The 15515-nt window shown below is 42.0% G+C and overlaps 1 protein-coding gene across 1 annotated transcript in view; it reads left to right on the top strand.

Moving 5' to 3' along the window:
* The window catches only part of Cpne4 (copine 4), a 370602-nt gene that overhangs the window by 319309 nt on the left and 35778 nt on the right, over positions 1-15515 (top strand). Inside the window, exons 7-9 of the mRNA XM_052189283.1 lie at positions 1730-1828; positions 5415-5501; positions 6111-6170. Of these exons, the coding sequence (XP_052045243.1) occupies positions 1730-1828; positions 5415-5501; positions 6111-6170 (246 nt within the window). The remainder of the gene's footprint in view (positions 1-1729; positions 1829-5414; positions 5502-6110; positions 6171-15515) is intronic.

Below are 15515 nucleotides of genomic sequence, written 5' to 3'. Positions count from 1 at the left end.
AGCAAAGCTAAGAAATTCATTTATTTCCACGATGCCTTAGCAAAAAATAAGTCTTAGCAAAACAAATGTTTTACAATCCCAAAAACTCACTCTTTATTAGTAAAGAAATGTTTTTAAAATATTGTAGGCATGGATTATAAGGTGTAAATTTGGGGAAACTGATGGTGATCAAATTGTGAAAGATCTATTATTACTGTGAAGAACTATTATTACTCACTTTTATTCAAAGCAAGTAATTAGCATAATTAATGGATCATAAAGGTTGGGAAATACAAGGGAGGTCAGGAGCCCAACTGAGTGGCTATTGTAGTTACTGGTTAAGAAGAAGTAGAGAAGAGAAGAGGAGAGGAGAGGAGAGGAGAGGAGAGGAGAGGAGAGGAGAGGAGAGGAGAGGGAGGGGAGGGGAGGGGAGGGGAGGGGAGGGGAGGGGGGGAGGGGAGGGGAGGGGAATGGAGGAGAGGGAGAAGGGAGAGGAGGAAAAATAAGGGGAAGAGAGAGGAGGGAAGGAGAGGGGAGGAGAGGAGAAGGGAGGGAGGGGAGAAGGAACAGAGTTAAGCCATGTAGAGTAGACAGCATGGAAATGACCCATGTGACATGCGATGGTAAACGCAAACATTGGGAATGAATGGTTCCCGTTTCCATTTTGCAGTAACTACATGGATATAGGTACAATTTATTGTAACAAAAATTCAATGAGTAAGGGTTGGGAGTGAGACACATTTCTTTCTACATGTGTGGGGTGCTCCACCTAAGCCAGGAATAGGTCTGCAATTGAGCTTCTTGGGCAGACTGGACAGTAGGAATCTGAAGTCTAAAGGAAGACAGAGATACCTTTAAGACACTGCTTTCTAGAAATAAAAGTCTTTCTTGTTCTCTGACCTTTGTGGTGCTCCACTGCTTAAAATATGAATATGATGCTACTTTTAAAGACCATAGTCTAACATTCACTCTTAAAAAACACTCAGAACCTTCCTCTTCACCTAGTTATGTACCCAATCAGAGGGTTTGTTGCTGATTTAATCTAGTCACTGTAGGAATTGTTGCCAGGACACCCAGAATCTCATCTTAACAGCAGTAGATGAATCTCTCTGCTTAGACATAGACAACCCCAGCAGAGTGATGGATGTGGAATATTTTTCGCCATCATCCATCCATTTCTCCTGCAAGTACCATGAAAGCTTTCACTTTTTAGTGCTTTAATTTGCTTTTGTTGGTATTGTACTTTTATCATGAAGGAAACAGAAAAAATATGAGAATAATATCATTCAATTAGAATCACTAACAGGCTACTGTTCTGGAAGCTACAAATTCTTGAACTCAGACACATTCCCCAGCTGTAAACAAGAGCCAGTCTGTGAATTTTTTTTTATCAAAACTGAGGAGAAAAAGGCATTTGAATCACAGTAGGACAACTACCTTCATGACTCAGGCTATTATTCACTAGGTGGCCCTTCCAGAAAGTCATGCCTTTCTCCTCTGGGACCTACTGGTTTCTTCTGAGAACATGGATAAGCTGTCACAGTGACTGATGTGTCACAGGGATGTCTGGAGGTTGTGTCCAATATAGCCAAGGAAAGAGCTCTGGACACCAAAGGGATATTACATCATCACATCAAGCTTTTGTTTCAGACCAAGTGTCTGTCATATACTCTTGCTCATAAAGTCCTCATTGCCTGAAGCTGCTGGGATAAGAGCCTTGGGGGAAAACAACCATCCTTTTGTCTTGCAGTGCATAGTGTGGGACTGGGACTCCAACGGCAAGCATGACTTTATTGGAGAGTTCACTTCCACCTTCAAGGAGATGAGAGGAGCCATGGAAGGGAAACAGGTAGGTGATGTTGCCCCAGACATTGTCTAGGAGTCTAGGAATGTTAACAGCAAATCTTCCATATATGAATGAGTCTGATGAAAAGGGAGGATGGTGGGATTCGATTCTAGAACCTTCCCAACCCCAAGCCATTCTGTGATCCTGAAATAGCAATTTCTCCATGGGGAAAGCAGAATGATTCAATGGGTGCAGGTCTAATTTCCTTTAGCTAGGCAATCTTGGAAAAGTGGCATTACTTTTCCAAGGGCCACAATTAAAGTCAACTCTAAATTATAAGCCATCACTCCTTGGATAATAAGGAACACAGCTAGAGGAACTGCTGCCCCATTAAATGTACAGAACCAGGCCCTATCGAGCTAATAAGTCAATGCCAGATTACCAATACCACCCTCTGCAATTCTAAAGTGTCTCATAAAGTTGTATCTTGCCCTTCTCTGTAAACAGAAATAGGCAAATCAATAAATATGGGAAACATTGCATCTTGGGATTCCCAAGAGGCCATTAAAAGTAAGATTATAACATCTATCATAGCTGAAGACTACCATGGCTAGATGCTTCCAGATAAACAGAGATAAATCTGTAATTCCCATTGAGGCCATGAAGTGCAGGCCACTGGACTTTCTGTATCTCTAAGGTGCTAGTAAAATTGAGTTCCCCATCAGGTCCCTATGCACACTCATATATTTGGTGGGAACAATACTCTTCTTCAGTGATTTTACAACATCCAGTGTGCATGGCTCAAGATGTGCAATGGGCAATCCTGCCAATATTGTCTCTGTTCTCCTAAAGCTAACAGGCTGATGGAAGTCAAAGTAATTTCTAAGCATGAATGAAGTAAACAAAAAATCAAGAGGCAATTACAACCTGTGACAAATGTTATTTAAAAAGGGAAGATAAGACTGCAAAGATGGCTCTTCTGAGAAAGGTACCTGGTGCCAAGCGTGGTGGCTTGAGTTTGATCCCTGAGATCCAAAAAAAGTAGAAAGATAAAAACAACTGAAAGCTGTCTTCTTACTTCTACACATATGCATAGATCATTTACTCATGCACGCGCACACACACACATACACATATACACACACACATATACACACATGCACATACACCACCCACACATGCACTCACAAATGCATGCATTCATGTATACATACAAACATGCATGCACTCACACATGCACACACATATACTCAGATAAATAAATGCAAGTTTCTAAAATATAAGATAGAGACCAACTAATTACAAAGTGGGTTGCAGGTTATTAGCTAAAAAGGTCACATTTAACTTCAGACCCTTTAAGGTTGAAAGAAAGCAAGTCTGGCAATGAGTAAGGGAAAAACATTTCAGGTAGAGAGAGCATCCTCAGGTACGGATGCAGGAAGAAGCTTAGAGTGTTGGAGTACTTGGAAAGGGACCGGTATATTGAGTACAGAGAGTGTGGGGGTGACCTTGCATGGGAGGCAATCAAAGACAGAGCAGTGGGCAAGAAGAACTGACTCTAATACAGTCCTCTGAATAGTATGAGGATACAATTAAACTGTGCTCTCCAATAATATGGTGGCCACCAGCCACATGTGACTGTATCTTGATTAATTAAAATTAAATTAGAAAACACAATTACATCCATCTATCAGTAAAATCAGCTACATTCCAAGTGCTCAGTATCCTTAAGCAGCTGGTGGCTGTATTGGATGACGAGGACACAGAGTATCCCAACCACTGTAGAAAGCTTCACTAGGTGATGCTAAAGAGGATCAAACTGATTCAGATTTGCTAAAATATTGTGTCATCAGCTTGGGGCAATAGCTCAGTTGATAAAGTGCTTGCTGTATAAGCATAAAGATCTGTGTTTGATCCCCAGAGCCCATGTTAAAAAGCCAGGCCTGGTGGCATGCTCCTACCCTGGGGAGAAAAAGATAGGAGGGTAGCTGGGGATTATGGGCTAGCCAGCCTGGCCTATCTAGAAAGATCCATTAGGGTAGATCACTCCTGAGGATCAATACCTGAGGTGGATCTATGGCCAGCACATACACGTACACGTGTGTTCATGTAAAAGTACACACACATAAGTATGCACACATGTGTATTCAGAAAATGCTTTGGCTACTGTTTAAGTATCATTTAAAGAGAGAAGAGGAAAAGGCAGGTCAGTCTGATAGGGGAGAGGATGGGAACTTTGAACCTAAGGACCCCAGTATACTGTGTCGGGGGGGGGGGGGGAAGAGGAGACCCATCACTCCAGCTCCCTTTCCCTGCCTGGGTCTTGATGCTGACAGTATACCATGATTTCCTAACTAATTATTAATTCTTGGCCACCCCCATAAGTAGCTTTAGTTTGAGATGATCAGGGGGAAATTTTTGCAATACTAAATAGAAGGGCCGTCTCCAAGTCCTTTCTGGAAGGAGTCATTGTGTTTGGAAAGCCTGGATCTGCAGTGGTCCTGACTGTGTGAGGCTTAGAGTGACCAAGGAAGTGGTTCAGAGTCAATGATAGAGCCTCCTGGGTAGTGAGACACTACTGTTTCTGTAGCTGAATAATGAGTTGTCCACTAACTTCCTGCCCCTGGACGACCATCATTATTTGGCATTTTCTTGATTGGCAGTTTCATCTGGCCCACCCAGGATAGCTCCTCTCTGCCCGTAATGGAGCCATGGAGCACTCACACTTTTGTTCCCTAATCAGCAGAGATAGCTAGTGCATCTATGTGTGCATGTTTTGTTAGTGGTGGTGATGGTAGAGGTGGTGATAGTGTTGATGGTGGTAGTGTCTATGGTGATGGTGATGGTGGTGTTTGTGGTGATGATGATGGTTGTGGTGGTTTTATCCTCAGATGTATAATTTTTTTACAAGGTAGTAAAATAAAACTTAAAAGCAGGAAAAGGCAGCTTCAGAACACTTGTTTTTTCATCTTCCATTCTCACCACATGTTTAATGTCACATAACTAATACCTGGGCACCAAGGTCATTGGAGGTCATTGTGTCAGTCTATCCTGCCCACATCTGCCTCCAAATCTGCTTCTTCAGGCATCTTTGATAGTCAGGAATAAACCTTTGTCTCCTGAATGTAAGCCTGAGGTTCCAGCTCCTTCAGGATCAGCAAAAGAAATGTCCAGTGACTGTTGGGTTTTTGACCCACAGTTGCTTTTAGCTCAAAATTGTCTGTAGTCTGGAAGAGATGAAAATTGTTTTATCTAGCTACCAGTTAATCCATTGGTTCTCAATGTTTCTCAAGGCTTTTATTTTGTCCTTCAAAGAATATCCTCTGAAATGGGTGCCAAGGTAAGGATGGAGAACTAAGGAATCATAAGGTCAGCTTTGGAGAGGAGAAATCCAAGGCCTAGAGGAGTCAAGTAATCCATCAGAAAGCCCAAAGCTTGGAAATGAAGGCATAAGAATATCCACTGATATTGAGTCCATTGTCTGTTAATTGCTTCCCCTTGCCATTTTCATGGGTGCCAAAGGTACCACCTAGAGATCATTTTCCAGCCATCTAGGTCTGTGTATGTCCCAGAAGCATCTAGGAACTTGGACTCATTCAATGACTTGACTTCCTTTTGAAGATGCTCACGATTGACCCTTTTGGTGTAGGTACAGTGGGAATGCATCAACCCCAAGTACAAGGCCAAGAAGAAGAATTACAAAAACTCGGGCATGGTGATTCTGAATCTGTGCAAGGTAGGTACGATGCCCTCTCCACCAGGAGCAAAATGCTATACTTGCCTTGTGGGAGGAGTTCAAGTCATGCGATCAAAGGGGAAGTGTTTCTACAAGGGATGACCTTCTCATAGGAAAGAAAATTCATAAAATCAATATAGCACTGGAACAAAGGAAATCAAATATAATCATGAGTGGCCTAAAAGCTGTGACAGCCCAATGTCACCTTCCCTTTCCCAGGGACAGTCTTGCCCCAAAGGACAGGAAAGTGCAGGTCAAGCTCTTCTGTGCACAGGGCAGGCACATCTAGAGGAAGATACCCAGTGGTGTGGGAGATGTGACTGAGATATTCCTTATTCTAAAGTAGTAGTGACTCTTGAAAATAAGGTTTGGGTCTTGTCCCAAGTGCAGATGTCAATTAAAGCAATATATAAACTCAAGTATAGTGGAGCAAGGGGTGAGAATGTGCAGGTGCCCTGGGCCCATCTGAACTGTACTGACACTGAAAAGTGAACATAGATCTCTTCCTGCCCTTTGCCTTGGCTTAGCAGCCTATCCCTGCAGTTTAGGCCTTCAGTTTGCAGGAAAAGCAGATCATATTGTTACTAATCCAGGCTCTCTCTCGTGCAGATCCACAAGATGCATTCCTTCTTGGACTACATCATGGGTGGCTGCCAAATCCAGTTTACAGTAAGCTGTTTCTGTGTTTTTCCTTTTTTCAGAAATGAGGGGTGGGAATGGTGTTGGATTTGTGGGCATGCAGATACAAGAGATCTTAAAAATCTTGAACAAGCTTTTAAGTACTATTGCTGAAGTATAGTGTGGGGCCCTGTTTCTTAAATAAGTCCATATTCCATCTTCTTCTGAAGAGTATGATCCTTGCTCCTCAGCCTCAGAGGGTTTAAAAAGCCCTCCTAGGATTTCTCCCTTTTATAAAGTAACTATTGCATGTAACATGAGGTGCAGCACAGGCTATAGATTTCCAGACCCCATGACTGGGCAAAAAGGATGAAAAGAAAGTGAGCCACAATTCTCTATTACACTGAGCTCAGACAGATGCCTTAGTTGTCCTCATATAACCAGAACACAGGCATCAATGTCATACCCAATGATCAGTACCAAGGGAAAGCTATCCAAATGCTTTCTCAGGCAATGAATGAGAAGGGAATCTCAAAGACTGGAGGACCATGTTAAATCAGGATGAGAGAGAGAGAGAGAGAGAGAGAGAGAGAGAGAGAGAGAGAGAGAGAGAGAGAGAGAGAGAGAGAGAGTATCTAGTCTCAGCATGTGAGCCGAGGATCATCTCAACTCTCAGCACCTCATGGACTTGTGGGATTTGGACACTACTAATGTGTGTTTGGGTGAGATGGCTTGTTTTTCTTTCTTTTTTTTTTTTTTTTTGAAGTTTTTTTTTTTAATTTATTGATATATTTATTTACATTTCAAATGATTTCCCCTTTTCTGGACCCCCACTCCCCAAAAGTCCCATCAATCCCCTTCCCTCCCCCTGTTTTCCCACTCAACCCTTCCCACTTCCCCATTCTGGTTTTGCCAAATACTGCTTCGCTGAGTCTTTCCAGAACAAAGGGCCACTCCTCCGTTCTTCTTGTACCTCATTTGATGTGTGGATTATGTTTTGGGTATTCCAGTTTTCTAGGTTAATATCCACTTATTAGTGAGTGCATACCATGATTCATCTTTTGAGTCTGGGTTACCTCACTTAGTATGATGTTCTCCAGCTCCATCCATTTGCCTAAGAATTTCATGAATTCATTGTTTCTAATGGCTGAATAGTACTCTATTGTGTAGATATACCACATTTTTTGCATCCACTCTTCTGCTGAGGGATACTTGGGTTCTTTCCAGCTTCTAGCAATTATAAATATGGCTGCTACGAACATAGTAGAACATGTATCCTTGTTACATGCTGGGGAATCTTTTGGGTATATGCCCAGGAGTGGTATAGCAGGATCTTCTGGAAGTGAGGTGCCCAGTTTTCGGAGGAACCGCCAGACTGATTTCCAGAGTGGTTGTACCAATTTGCAACCCCACCAGCAGTGGAGCTTGTTTTTCTAAGTACCAATGAAGGAGACTGTTAGATGACTCTGTAGGTAAAGTAACTTGCCACCAAGACTGACAACTTGTTTGATCCCAAGGGACTCACACTGTGGAAAAAAGGAAACTGACTTAGACAAGTGGGCCTCTAACTTCTACATGATTGCCATGGAATACACATGTGCACACACACAAAATTGTATCCATCCCCCTTGGGGAAACTTGTGTTCATCCAATCAGTATTCAATGTTCTGAGATATAGGCCGATTTAACATTCAGAAAGAACATACTCAGATAACAAAATGTAGGTGTGCCGAAAACACAGGGAAGAGCTATGATTCTAATACAGAAGAGATGGAGTTTGTACAGTGCTCACCTCTCATCTTGCAGAACTGTACTTGTGAAGCTTGGCTCTCTTTAGTTCTCTCTGCCAAATCAGCCATGTAAGAAAGGCATGGAAAATGAGTTTAGATTTTGTATATGTGTGACATTTGTATATGTTTGTTAATTGTCCAACCCAATTGACAAAATCCATGTGTTCCCAGAACCAGGGATAATGCTGGTCTCAGTGCTAGAAAGGGTAACCAAGATAAATGGACATTTAATGGGCCAGTGTCTCCTTAGCAAAAGACTTGAGTGGTGATGTGAATGAAAATGGTCCCCATAGACTCATAGAAAGTGGTGTTATTAGAAAAGGTTAGGACATGAGTCCTGGTTGGAGTGTGTGTGACTTGGTGGAAGTGTGTCACTGGGATGAGGTTTGAGATTTCAGAAGTTCAAGCGAGGCCCAGAGAGTATCTCTTCCTTATGTCTGCTGATCCAGATGTAGAACTCCAGACTCCTTCTCCAGCACCATATCTGTTTCATGTTGCCATGATTCCCACCATGATACTAATGGACTAACTCTCTGAACTGTAAGCCATCCCCAATTAAATGAGGATGGCTTTATAAGAGGCGTGTGGCTGTGGTGTCTCTTCACAGCTATAGAACACTAAGATAACTCATTTCTGTTCTAATGTCAGAAAAGATAACCCATGTTTTGCCTAGACTCAGCATTGCTCACTTACTTTTGAATACGGGCAGGAGCCCATCACTGCTCTACAGTCTAAGACTCTACAGTGATGGAGCCACCTTCCCTCCTACATACACACTGGTACGTAAAGAAGATGTCTAGAACATATCCTATGGGCAAACCTATCAAACACTACCCAGGTAGCACACTTACTGCTGATCCAGGTCTATCTACAGGGCAGTAGTGAAGCAAGAAGTTTCCCAAGGAGAGCTACTGAAATAGTTTCCCAAGATATTAGGCAAAGGAGTGATGTCAGGATGCTATTTATAGGTTTTCAAGGGAAAGCTCTATTGATTTCAGTTTGTTTTGGATTCTGTAGATCCTAGGCTCTTGAACAACTCCTTATTCAACCTTCACAGACTTGCTTTGCCCTTGGGGCTGTGCTGAAGAACATTGGCCACCCCCACAGCATTCCTAGACCACATCCTGACTGATTTTGCTAGTTCTTTGAGAATTTCATACAATGTATTTTGATTATATTTACCCTCCTTCCTCAGTTCCTCCCTGATTCAACCCATTTCTCTTCCCATTCATCTTTGAGTGTCCCCATGAAGTCCCCCATAAAAGCCAATTTGTGCTACCAAGTTCTTCTGAACTGCTCTTTTCCTGCTCTGTTTTTCTCAATTTTCTCTTCTTATTAACCCTCCCTGAGGGTTAGCTGAGTAGAGACTACCTCACTGTCTGTCACAGCAGCACCCCAAGTCCTAACTCCCTCCATACTCATCCCCCACCCTCATCTCCTCCAGTGCCAACTGATAATAGACCTATCTCAGGCATGAGTAGGGATCATGGCAGTCAGGAGCAACAAATGAGAAGGAGAATGTAAAATAATCCCGATAAGGGGCATGGCCACTGAGGGTTCCATCCCATGGCCCTTCCTCCTAGAGATCTCAGGTTAGATGCTCAAAGGATAATAAGAGTTCTAGATGCTCTGTCCAAGAGAATGCACCAGTCACTCAGACCAATGGCATTTGCTTCCAAAATGAAGCTTTCTCATTACAATGTTCTTACTGCTTAAATAGTACAATGTAATGCAAATTTTAAGCTGTAGTGCAGTTAATTAAAAATAGTATGTGATTTAATTCTGCCTACTAGTGCTTTGTACTACCCAGTCACTTTATTGCAGCATGAAAATGAGTGGCAGAGAGCAAAGACATGGGGGGAGGGGCTTCCCTGTCATGGAGATGGCAGGGAAGAGAGAAGGAGGAGGGAAGTAATTGGACCTGTTCACCACCTAGAGGCAGAGTCTCTGCTTCATGATATGGCACATGGCTGCTGCACAAGACAGGTAGCTTTAGGCATAAGAAACTTGAATTCTAAAGAGTGATATTCAGGGGTCAGAAGTGACACCAAGTTCTGGATGTTCTCCATTTCATCCCACAGGCCTATACTTCCTTCCTCACCCCTGCCTGTGCCTCCAGAACCTGCACTAGCCAGGTCCTCCTGCTTTGAGCTGTTGCTTGGGCATGTCCATTGATGGGAATTAATCAGAGATCAAACAGGAAACCCAGTGCAGAAGACTTGTTCTTCTAGATTTCTGCTTGCAGGCTCCAACCATGATAACCTTGTTGCTCCATAGAAGGTCACCATTCCTACCAAATGCCCTGTTCTTTATATACTCTTGCTGAGTTCTAGAAATAGTTCTTTCTACCCTCTGTGATTGACTTCATATAATTTTTTCCAAACATTTGTGGTCTGTCCCTTTATTAGACACTCCACAGTCACCTCTTCTGAGTCTCTCCTAGAGAGAGACTGAGTATCTCACATGGCATTCAAGGATAGAGAGAAGCCTTTGTGTCCTCCATGGGGATTCTGGTTCAAAATAAGAGGGTTAAAGCTGGGGAGACCACTCTGCACACCAGACTACTTAAAATACTTTTATTTAGCCCCAAACTGTCTAGGAAAAACAGTTCAGATGGATTTTTAGATGGATTGACAGCATTCTAGAGATTTGGTTTGCAAAATATGCCCATGGGCTATGTATTTATGTACATAAATTCAAATGATAATAGCTGGAAGCTTACTTGTGTTAATATGAATAGCAGGTGTCTTTAGGGGTGTGTTGAGAGGTGTCTTTGGGTCAGAGGTTGAGATGACTTGAGTATTGAGATAATGTACATAGCAGACCAAGAACAGGATGGGAAGCAACAAGGGTGTGCTTTACAGGAGGAGATCTCTACTACCAAGCACTATTTATCAAAATCAAATGATGGCAGTGAAGGAGTGTGAAAACTGAAGCATGGGTGAAAGCAGAGGCAACAGGCCCAACAGTAAGAGCCACTACAACAGACCCAGTGGATGATGACAAGAAGGGAACCTAATGTGGTAGCAAGAGAAGGGGCATGGGAAAGGAAAGCAATGAGCCTGGGGCTGAGATACAAAAAAGAGATTTTGAGCGCAAATGAGTCTAGGATGACTTAGACCTGCTGTCTGTCTGGCAAAGCATAGCAGTGTTGTTCATAGAGAAATGCAAGTCAGGAGGGTTATAAACAAAAGAATTGGTTCCTGTCGTGGAGTGTTGGTGTATGTTTGAGTATCCTAGTGGATACCAAACCTTGGTTCTAAGAAACTTGTAGAACTGAATGTATCTCCCTCTGGAAGAGATGGAGAAAGAAAAGAATACAGAAAGACAAGGTTCCCAAAGACAAGAAATCATAGAAGACCCCCATAGGCAAGAGAAGAGATAGCAAGGAGGTCCAGAATCCCAAATGGCCAGATGGCCAGTGAGGGATCAGGAGGAGAAAGGTACAAGGCGACATCCTGATGTTTAAGGGAGCCTTCATCAATGATTTCTTTTTGGTCACCAGAACATCTGAGAGCCTGATACATGCCTCAGATTATCCCAGTAGAAAATGTGCACTTGATTTTGCACATAACCATAGAAACTTCAGAGCATCCCTACACATGAGCTTTGTATATACCTCATGAGAATCCTGGAGGGACAAGAACAAAGATCAACTGTGGTGTTTCAGCCTCAGAGGAGGTGACTAGAGGTGAAACAGATGACAGAGAGAGGCACATGGCTTGGCACATGGCTCTGCAGCTAAAAATAAAACCAGATACTAGAACTTCATAGACAAAATGTAATTATAGGCAATGCGGAAGAGGCAGATGCTGTAAGATGTCTGGAAGGGAGATGGTGGAAGAATTAAAGGCTTCCTTTGAAAGCTATGACTTTTATAGATGCAAGAAATGTTAATTGTGGCATGGATTTTTCACAGATAGGAACTTCTACAGCTTAAATGTCCAACAGTAAAACAACTGTGTAAATTACAGTACTTCATCTAAATGGGCTAAGATGAAGCCATTTTAAATTATAATTTCAAGGGCAAGGTCTATCATGTCTATGATAACACTGAGGATGAAGAAAAACAGAATGACTCTGTAAGTACAACTATGTACTAGATTTCACTATCATATGCCTCCATGTGTGGTATATTATATATATTATAGCTTGAGTGTGTCCCCATGAAGCATGTGTTGAATCCCCAAAACAACAGAATTGGGAAGTGAGAGATAGGATCTTTCTGGAGGTTTATAGGTCATGAGAGTTTTACTCTCTTGATGAATTATTTTATAATATGAATTATAAAAGGGAGTACATCTGTGTTCTCACACATTCTTTTCTGTCTTCCACAATGAAAGGCAACAATAGAATACTCCTAGAGAAATTCTAGGAGTGAGCCTGTTTTTCAGTGAGTATTCTAGTCTCCTTAACAGGCAACAGAGGCAGGCTTGAGTACTCTAGCCTCTACAGCTATGAACCAGTTCTATCTCTATTATCTGTAAATGACCCAGTCTATAGGATTCTGCTATAGCAGTGCAAAATGGATGGGGAAAATATAATATAAAACAGCTAGAAAGTAAAATAAGATTATTTACTAAGATATAGAATCCTGAGCAGTAATTTTATTAATATTTTTTGCATGGCTACTCATGATTTGTTGTTGTAAAATTTTAAAGGAGATGTTTTCTGCTTCCCTCTGATTTTATGTTTAGTAATATGGTATTATATACATGAATCTGAATATGGGTTCTGTCACCCTGACCATCAAATCTAAAATCTGGGTTATCTATTCAAGATCCTCCCAGAAAATATTTTCTCATTCTAGCACATTTAGCATGATTATAGCTACTGCATTTCCTAGCTTAAGTTTCTAAATCTCTATTTTAGCCACCTGATGAACTCTGAGACAGAAGAGTGATCTCTGCGTGCTGAACACCTACACATAGCCAGGGTACAGTGGGCTGAGGAGGCAAATGTTTTACCATTTCCAGGAAATTGAGTAAGCCGTTTCAGGGAAGTAGGAATTTATTTTTTATTTCATGACTACCCTGGGATTCTGTGGAAATTGAGTACAAGAGTTAAGCTTGTCACTTAAAGAAATGTGCAAAGTTTACATGTCTTACCAGGCTTATTACTTAAGTTCAAATTGTGTGGCTGCCTCAGGATGTGACAGTATCCGTGTGAGCTCCAGGTAACAAGAGATCCAGCAACTTGCTAGATTCTGCTTTGCAGTGGTTTGTGTCCAACAGAGTCCCTCTAATGGCCAGTTGGGATTGTTTGGTGTAAAAACTGAAAGTGTCGAAGACACATTCATTCTTCACAACTAGCCCTTTCCCAGAAGCACCTCCATGCACCAGAGACAGCATCCCTTGGCCTGCTTTCTTTAGGACACATGCCTGGCCTGCTTTCTATGCCTGGTTTTGCGGAGCCACTCCACACATCCTCAAAACATAAGCTGTTTCCCAGGAGCCTGCTCTCTGTTGCCCTCTGAGGAGGCTGGAACACTCACCAAAAGACCAGGTTTTCATAAAGGTTTCCCATCAGAAAACAAAAACTTGGTGATTCTGCTAGCTTGCTGGCACTTAGGAATCTGGGTGTCTGCAGCCACTACAAGGACTAGCATTTTCACTCCTTTTTTTCTTCTTTTTTATCACAACTTAATCCCATCATTCACTGCCCCTGCCCTTGTTGCTTTCTAAAATAAATCTAACCTTTTATTGCATTCTCTTCCCACCATGGCTAACTTTAAAGAGCACAGAACTCCTGGTAGAAGGCCACCTCCTGAAGGTGGGTATTTCATCTCCAGCTTCCAGAGGGATAGTTGGGAAACCATTTCACCATATAGCCCAGATTAGCCTATAGAATTCACAGTCCTTCTGCATCAGTCTTCCAAGCACCGAAATTATGAGCACATGTACCAATATATCATCACACCAAGATTTGAGTTCCCTACAGTTTTAAAATGATTTTCTCAGCAGAAAGGAAAGGAGTGATATCGTATTGGCCATCCTAGCTCTGATTTACCTTCCAAACACAACTGTATATGCAAGGCTTGGTCCTAGGATTTCCATTGCTGTGAAGAGACTCCATGGCCAAGGCAACTCTTATAAAAGACAACATTTAGTTGGGGCAGTTAAGTGCACCAAAGGACAGGGGTTCAATTCCCAGCACCCACAGTGGCATACTTCCTCCAACAAGGTAACACCTACTCCAACAAGGCCGCATCTCCTAATTGTGCCACTCCCTGGGCCAAGAGTATTCAAACCACCGCAGGTGTTATTATTTCTAAAATTCATCTGTTTAAAAGAAAATGGCTGAGAATGGTGGTCCTCTGAACTAAATTTAGTTAGTCCAGGGGTCTATCATAGTATGATAAATGCTATCTCCTGCCCTGTAGCCCAGGCTGACCTTACCTTGCAACCCTCACATATCTGCTTGCTTTCCCAAGTGCTGGAGTTAACAGCATGTACTAACACATGCAGAGTCTGAGCACCTCTTGGATGTTCCTCTTAGAAACATTTTTCTATAATTGCCTGCACATAGAGCCTTGTGAGTGGATCCAAGGGTGCTTCCTATCTCTTGATCAGAATTCATGGAGGTTTTAAGTATCACCACCTTGCATCTCAGTGCTCAACTGGAGGGAGCTCTATGCATTGCCTTCTCTTTCTTTGTGAAGATTGGCTCTCACTTTCAGGATGAACCCCATCTCAAAAGATAGCGGCATTAGAGTTCCTTTGGAGTCACCTCCATCCATCTCCAGTAAAACCTCTCCCCACTCCTACCCATCAGCCACATACATTTTTCTTGTCCGGAAAATGTCTCCGTTCTTCAACTGGTTAGTCACAGAGGAATAATTAGTTCAAGACCACTGCCCCTGAATTGTCACAGCTACATCCTACCTCCGGCCTCACAGTCTCTCTGCCTCCTGACCAGGCCCCTCCATTTTTTAATGGGAACTGCTACATTAGAGATTGGAGATTTGGAGATTGCTTATTATTGTCATGTATTTATTGAACCTAGTGGTAGGGTTCATAAAGACCTTTTCATTCACACATAGCATGAATTTGACAGAATCACTGCCAGACTTCCTCGCTCTCCTCCCTCAGTAATCATTTTCCTTTACAGAGTCAGACAATCTTACTTTAATTTCTATATCATGTGTGAATTTATCAATCCATCTAAAGTCTAGGATCCACAGAACAGAGAAAACATGCAATATGTTGCTTTCTGTGTCTGAGTTATTTTGCTTAATATGATGAACGGGATCCCAGTTCCATCCATTTTTTTTTTTTTTTTTGCAGGCAATGTAATTTCATTCTTCTTCATGGCTGGAAAAGACTCCATTGTATACATGTATACATATGCCATATTTTCTTTATCCATTCATCTACTGAAGGATTTTAAACAGAGACTTACATGTTTACAGTATAATAATGAAGCATTATCCTTGAAAGCATGTAGATGTACTCAACCCCACTATATAGTACTTCTGTGTCCTTCAATACCTTTGGTCATCATGGTTATTAATAAAAAGGAACAATAATTTCTACTTTACAGTTTCATGCAAGGTAATAATGCTAATATATCAGTCTGCATAAGGAAAAGTTTTTTTCTTTTTATT

The sequence above is a fragment of the Apodemus sylvaticus genome, chromosome 7, assembly GCF_947179515.1.
Source record: "Apodemus sylvaticus chromosome 7, mApoSyl1.1, whole genome shotgun sequence".
In the NCBI taxonomy this organism is placed as follows: Eukaryota; Metazoa; Chordata; class Mammalia; order Rodentia; family Muridae; genus Apodemus; species Apodemus sylvaticus.
The sequence above is the reverse complement of the archived record's forward strand: the minus strand, read 5'-3'. Positions and strand labels throughout refer to the sequence as shown.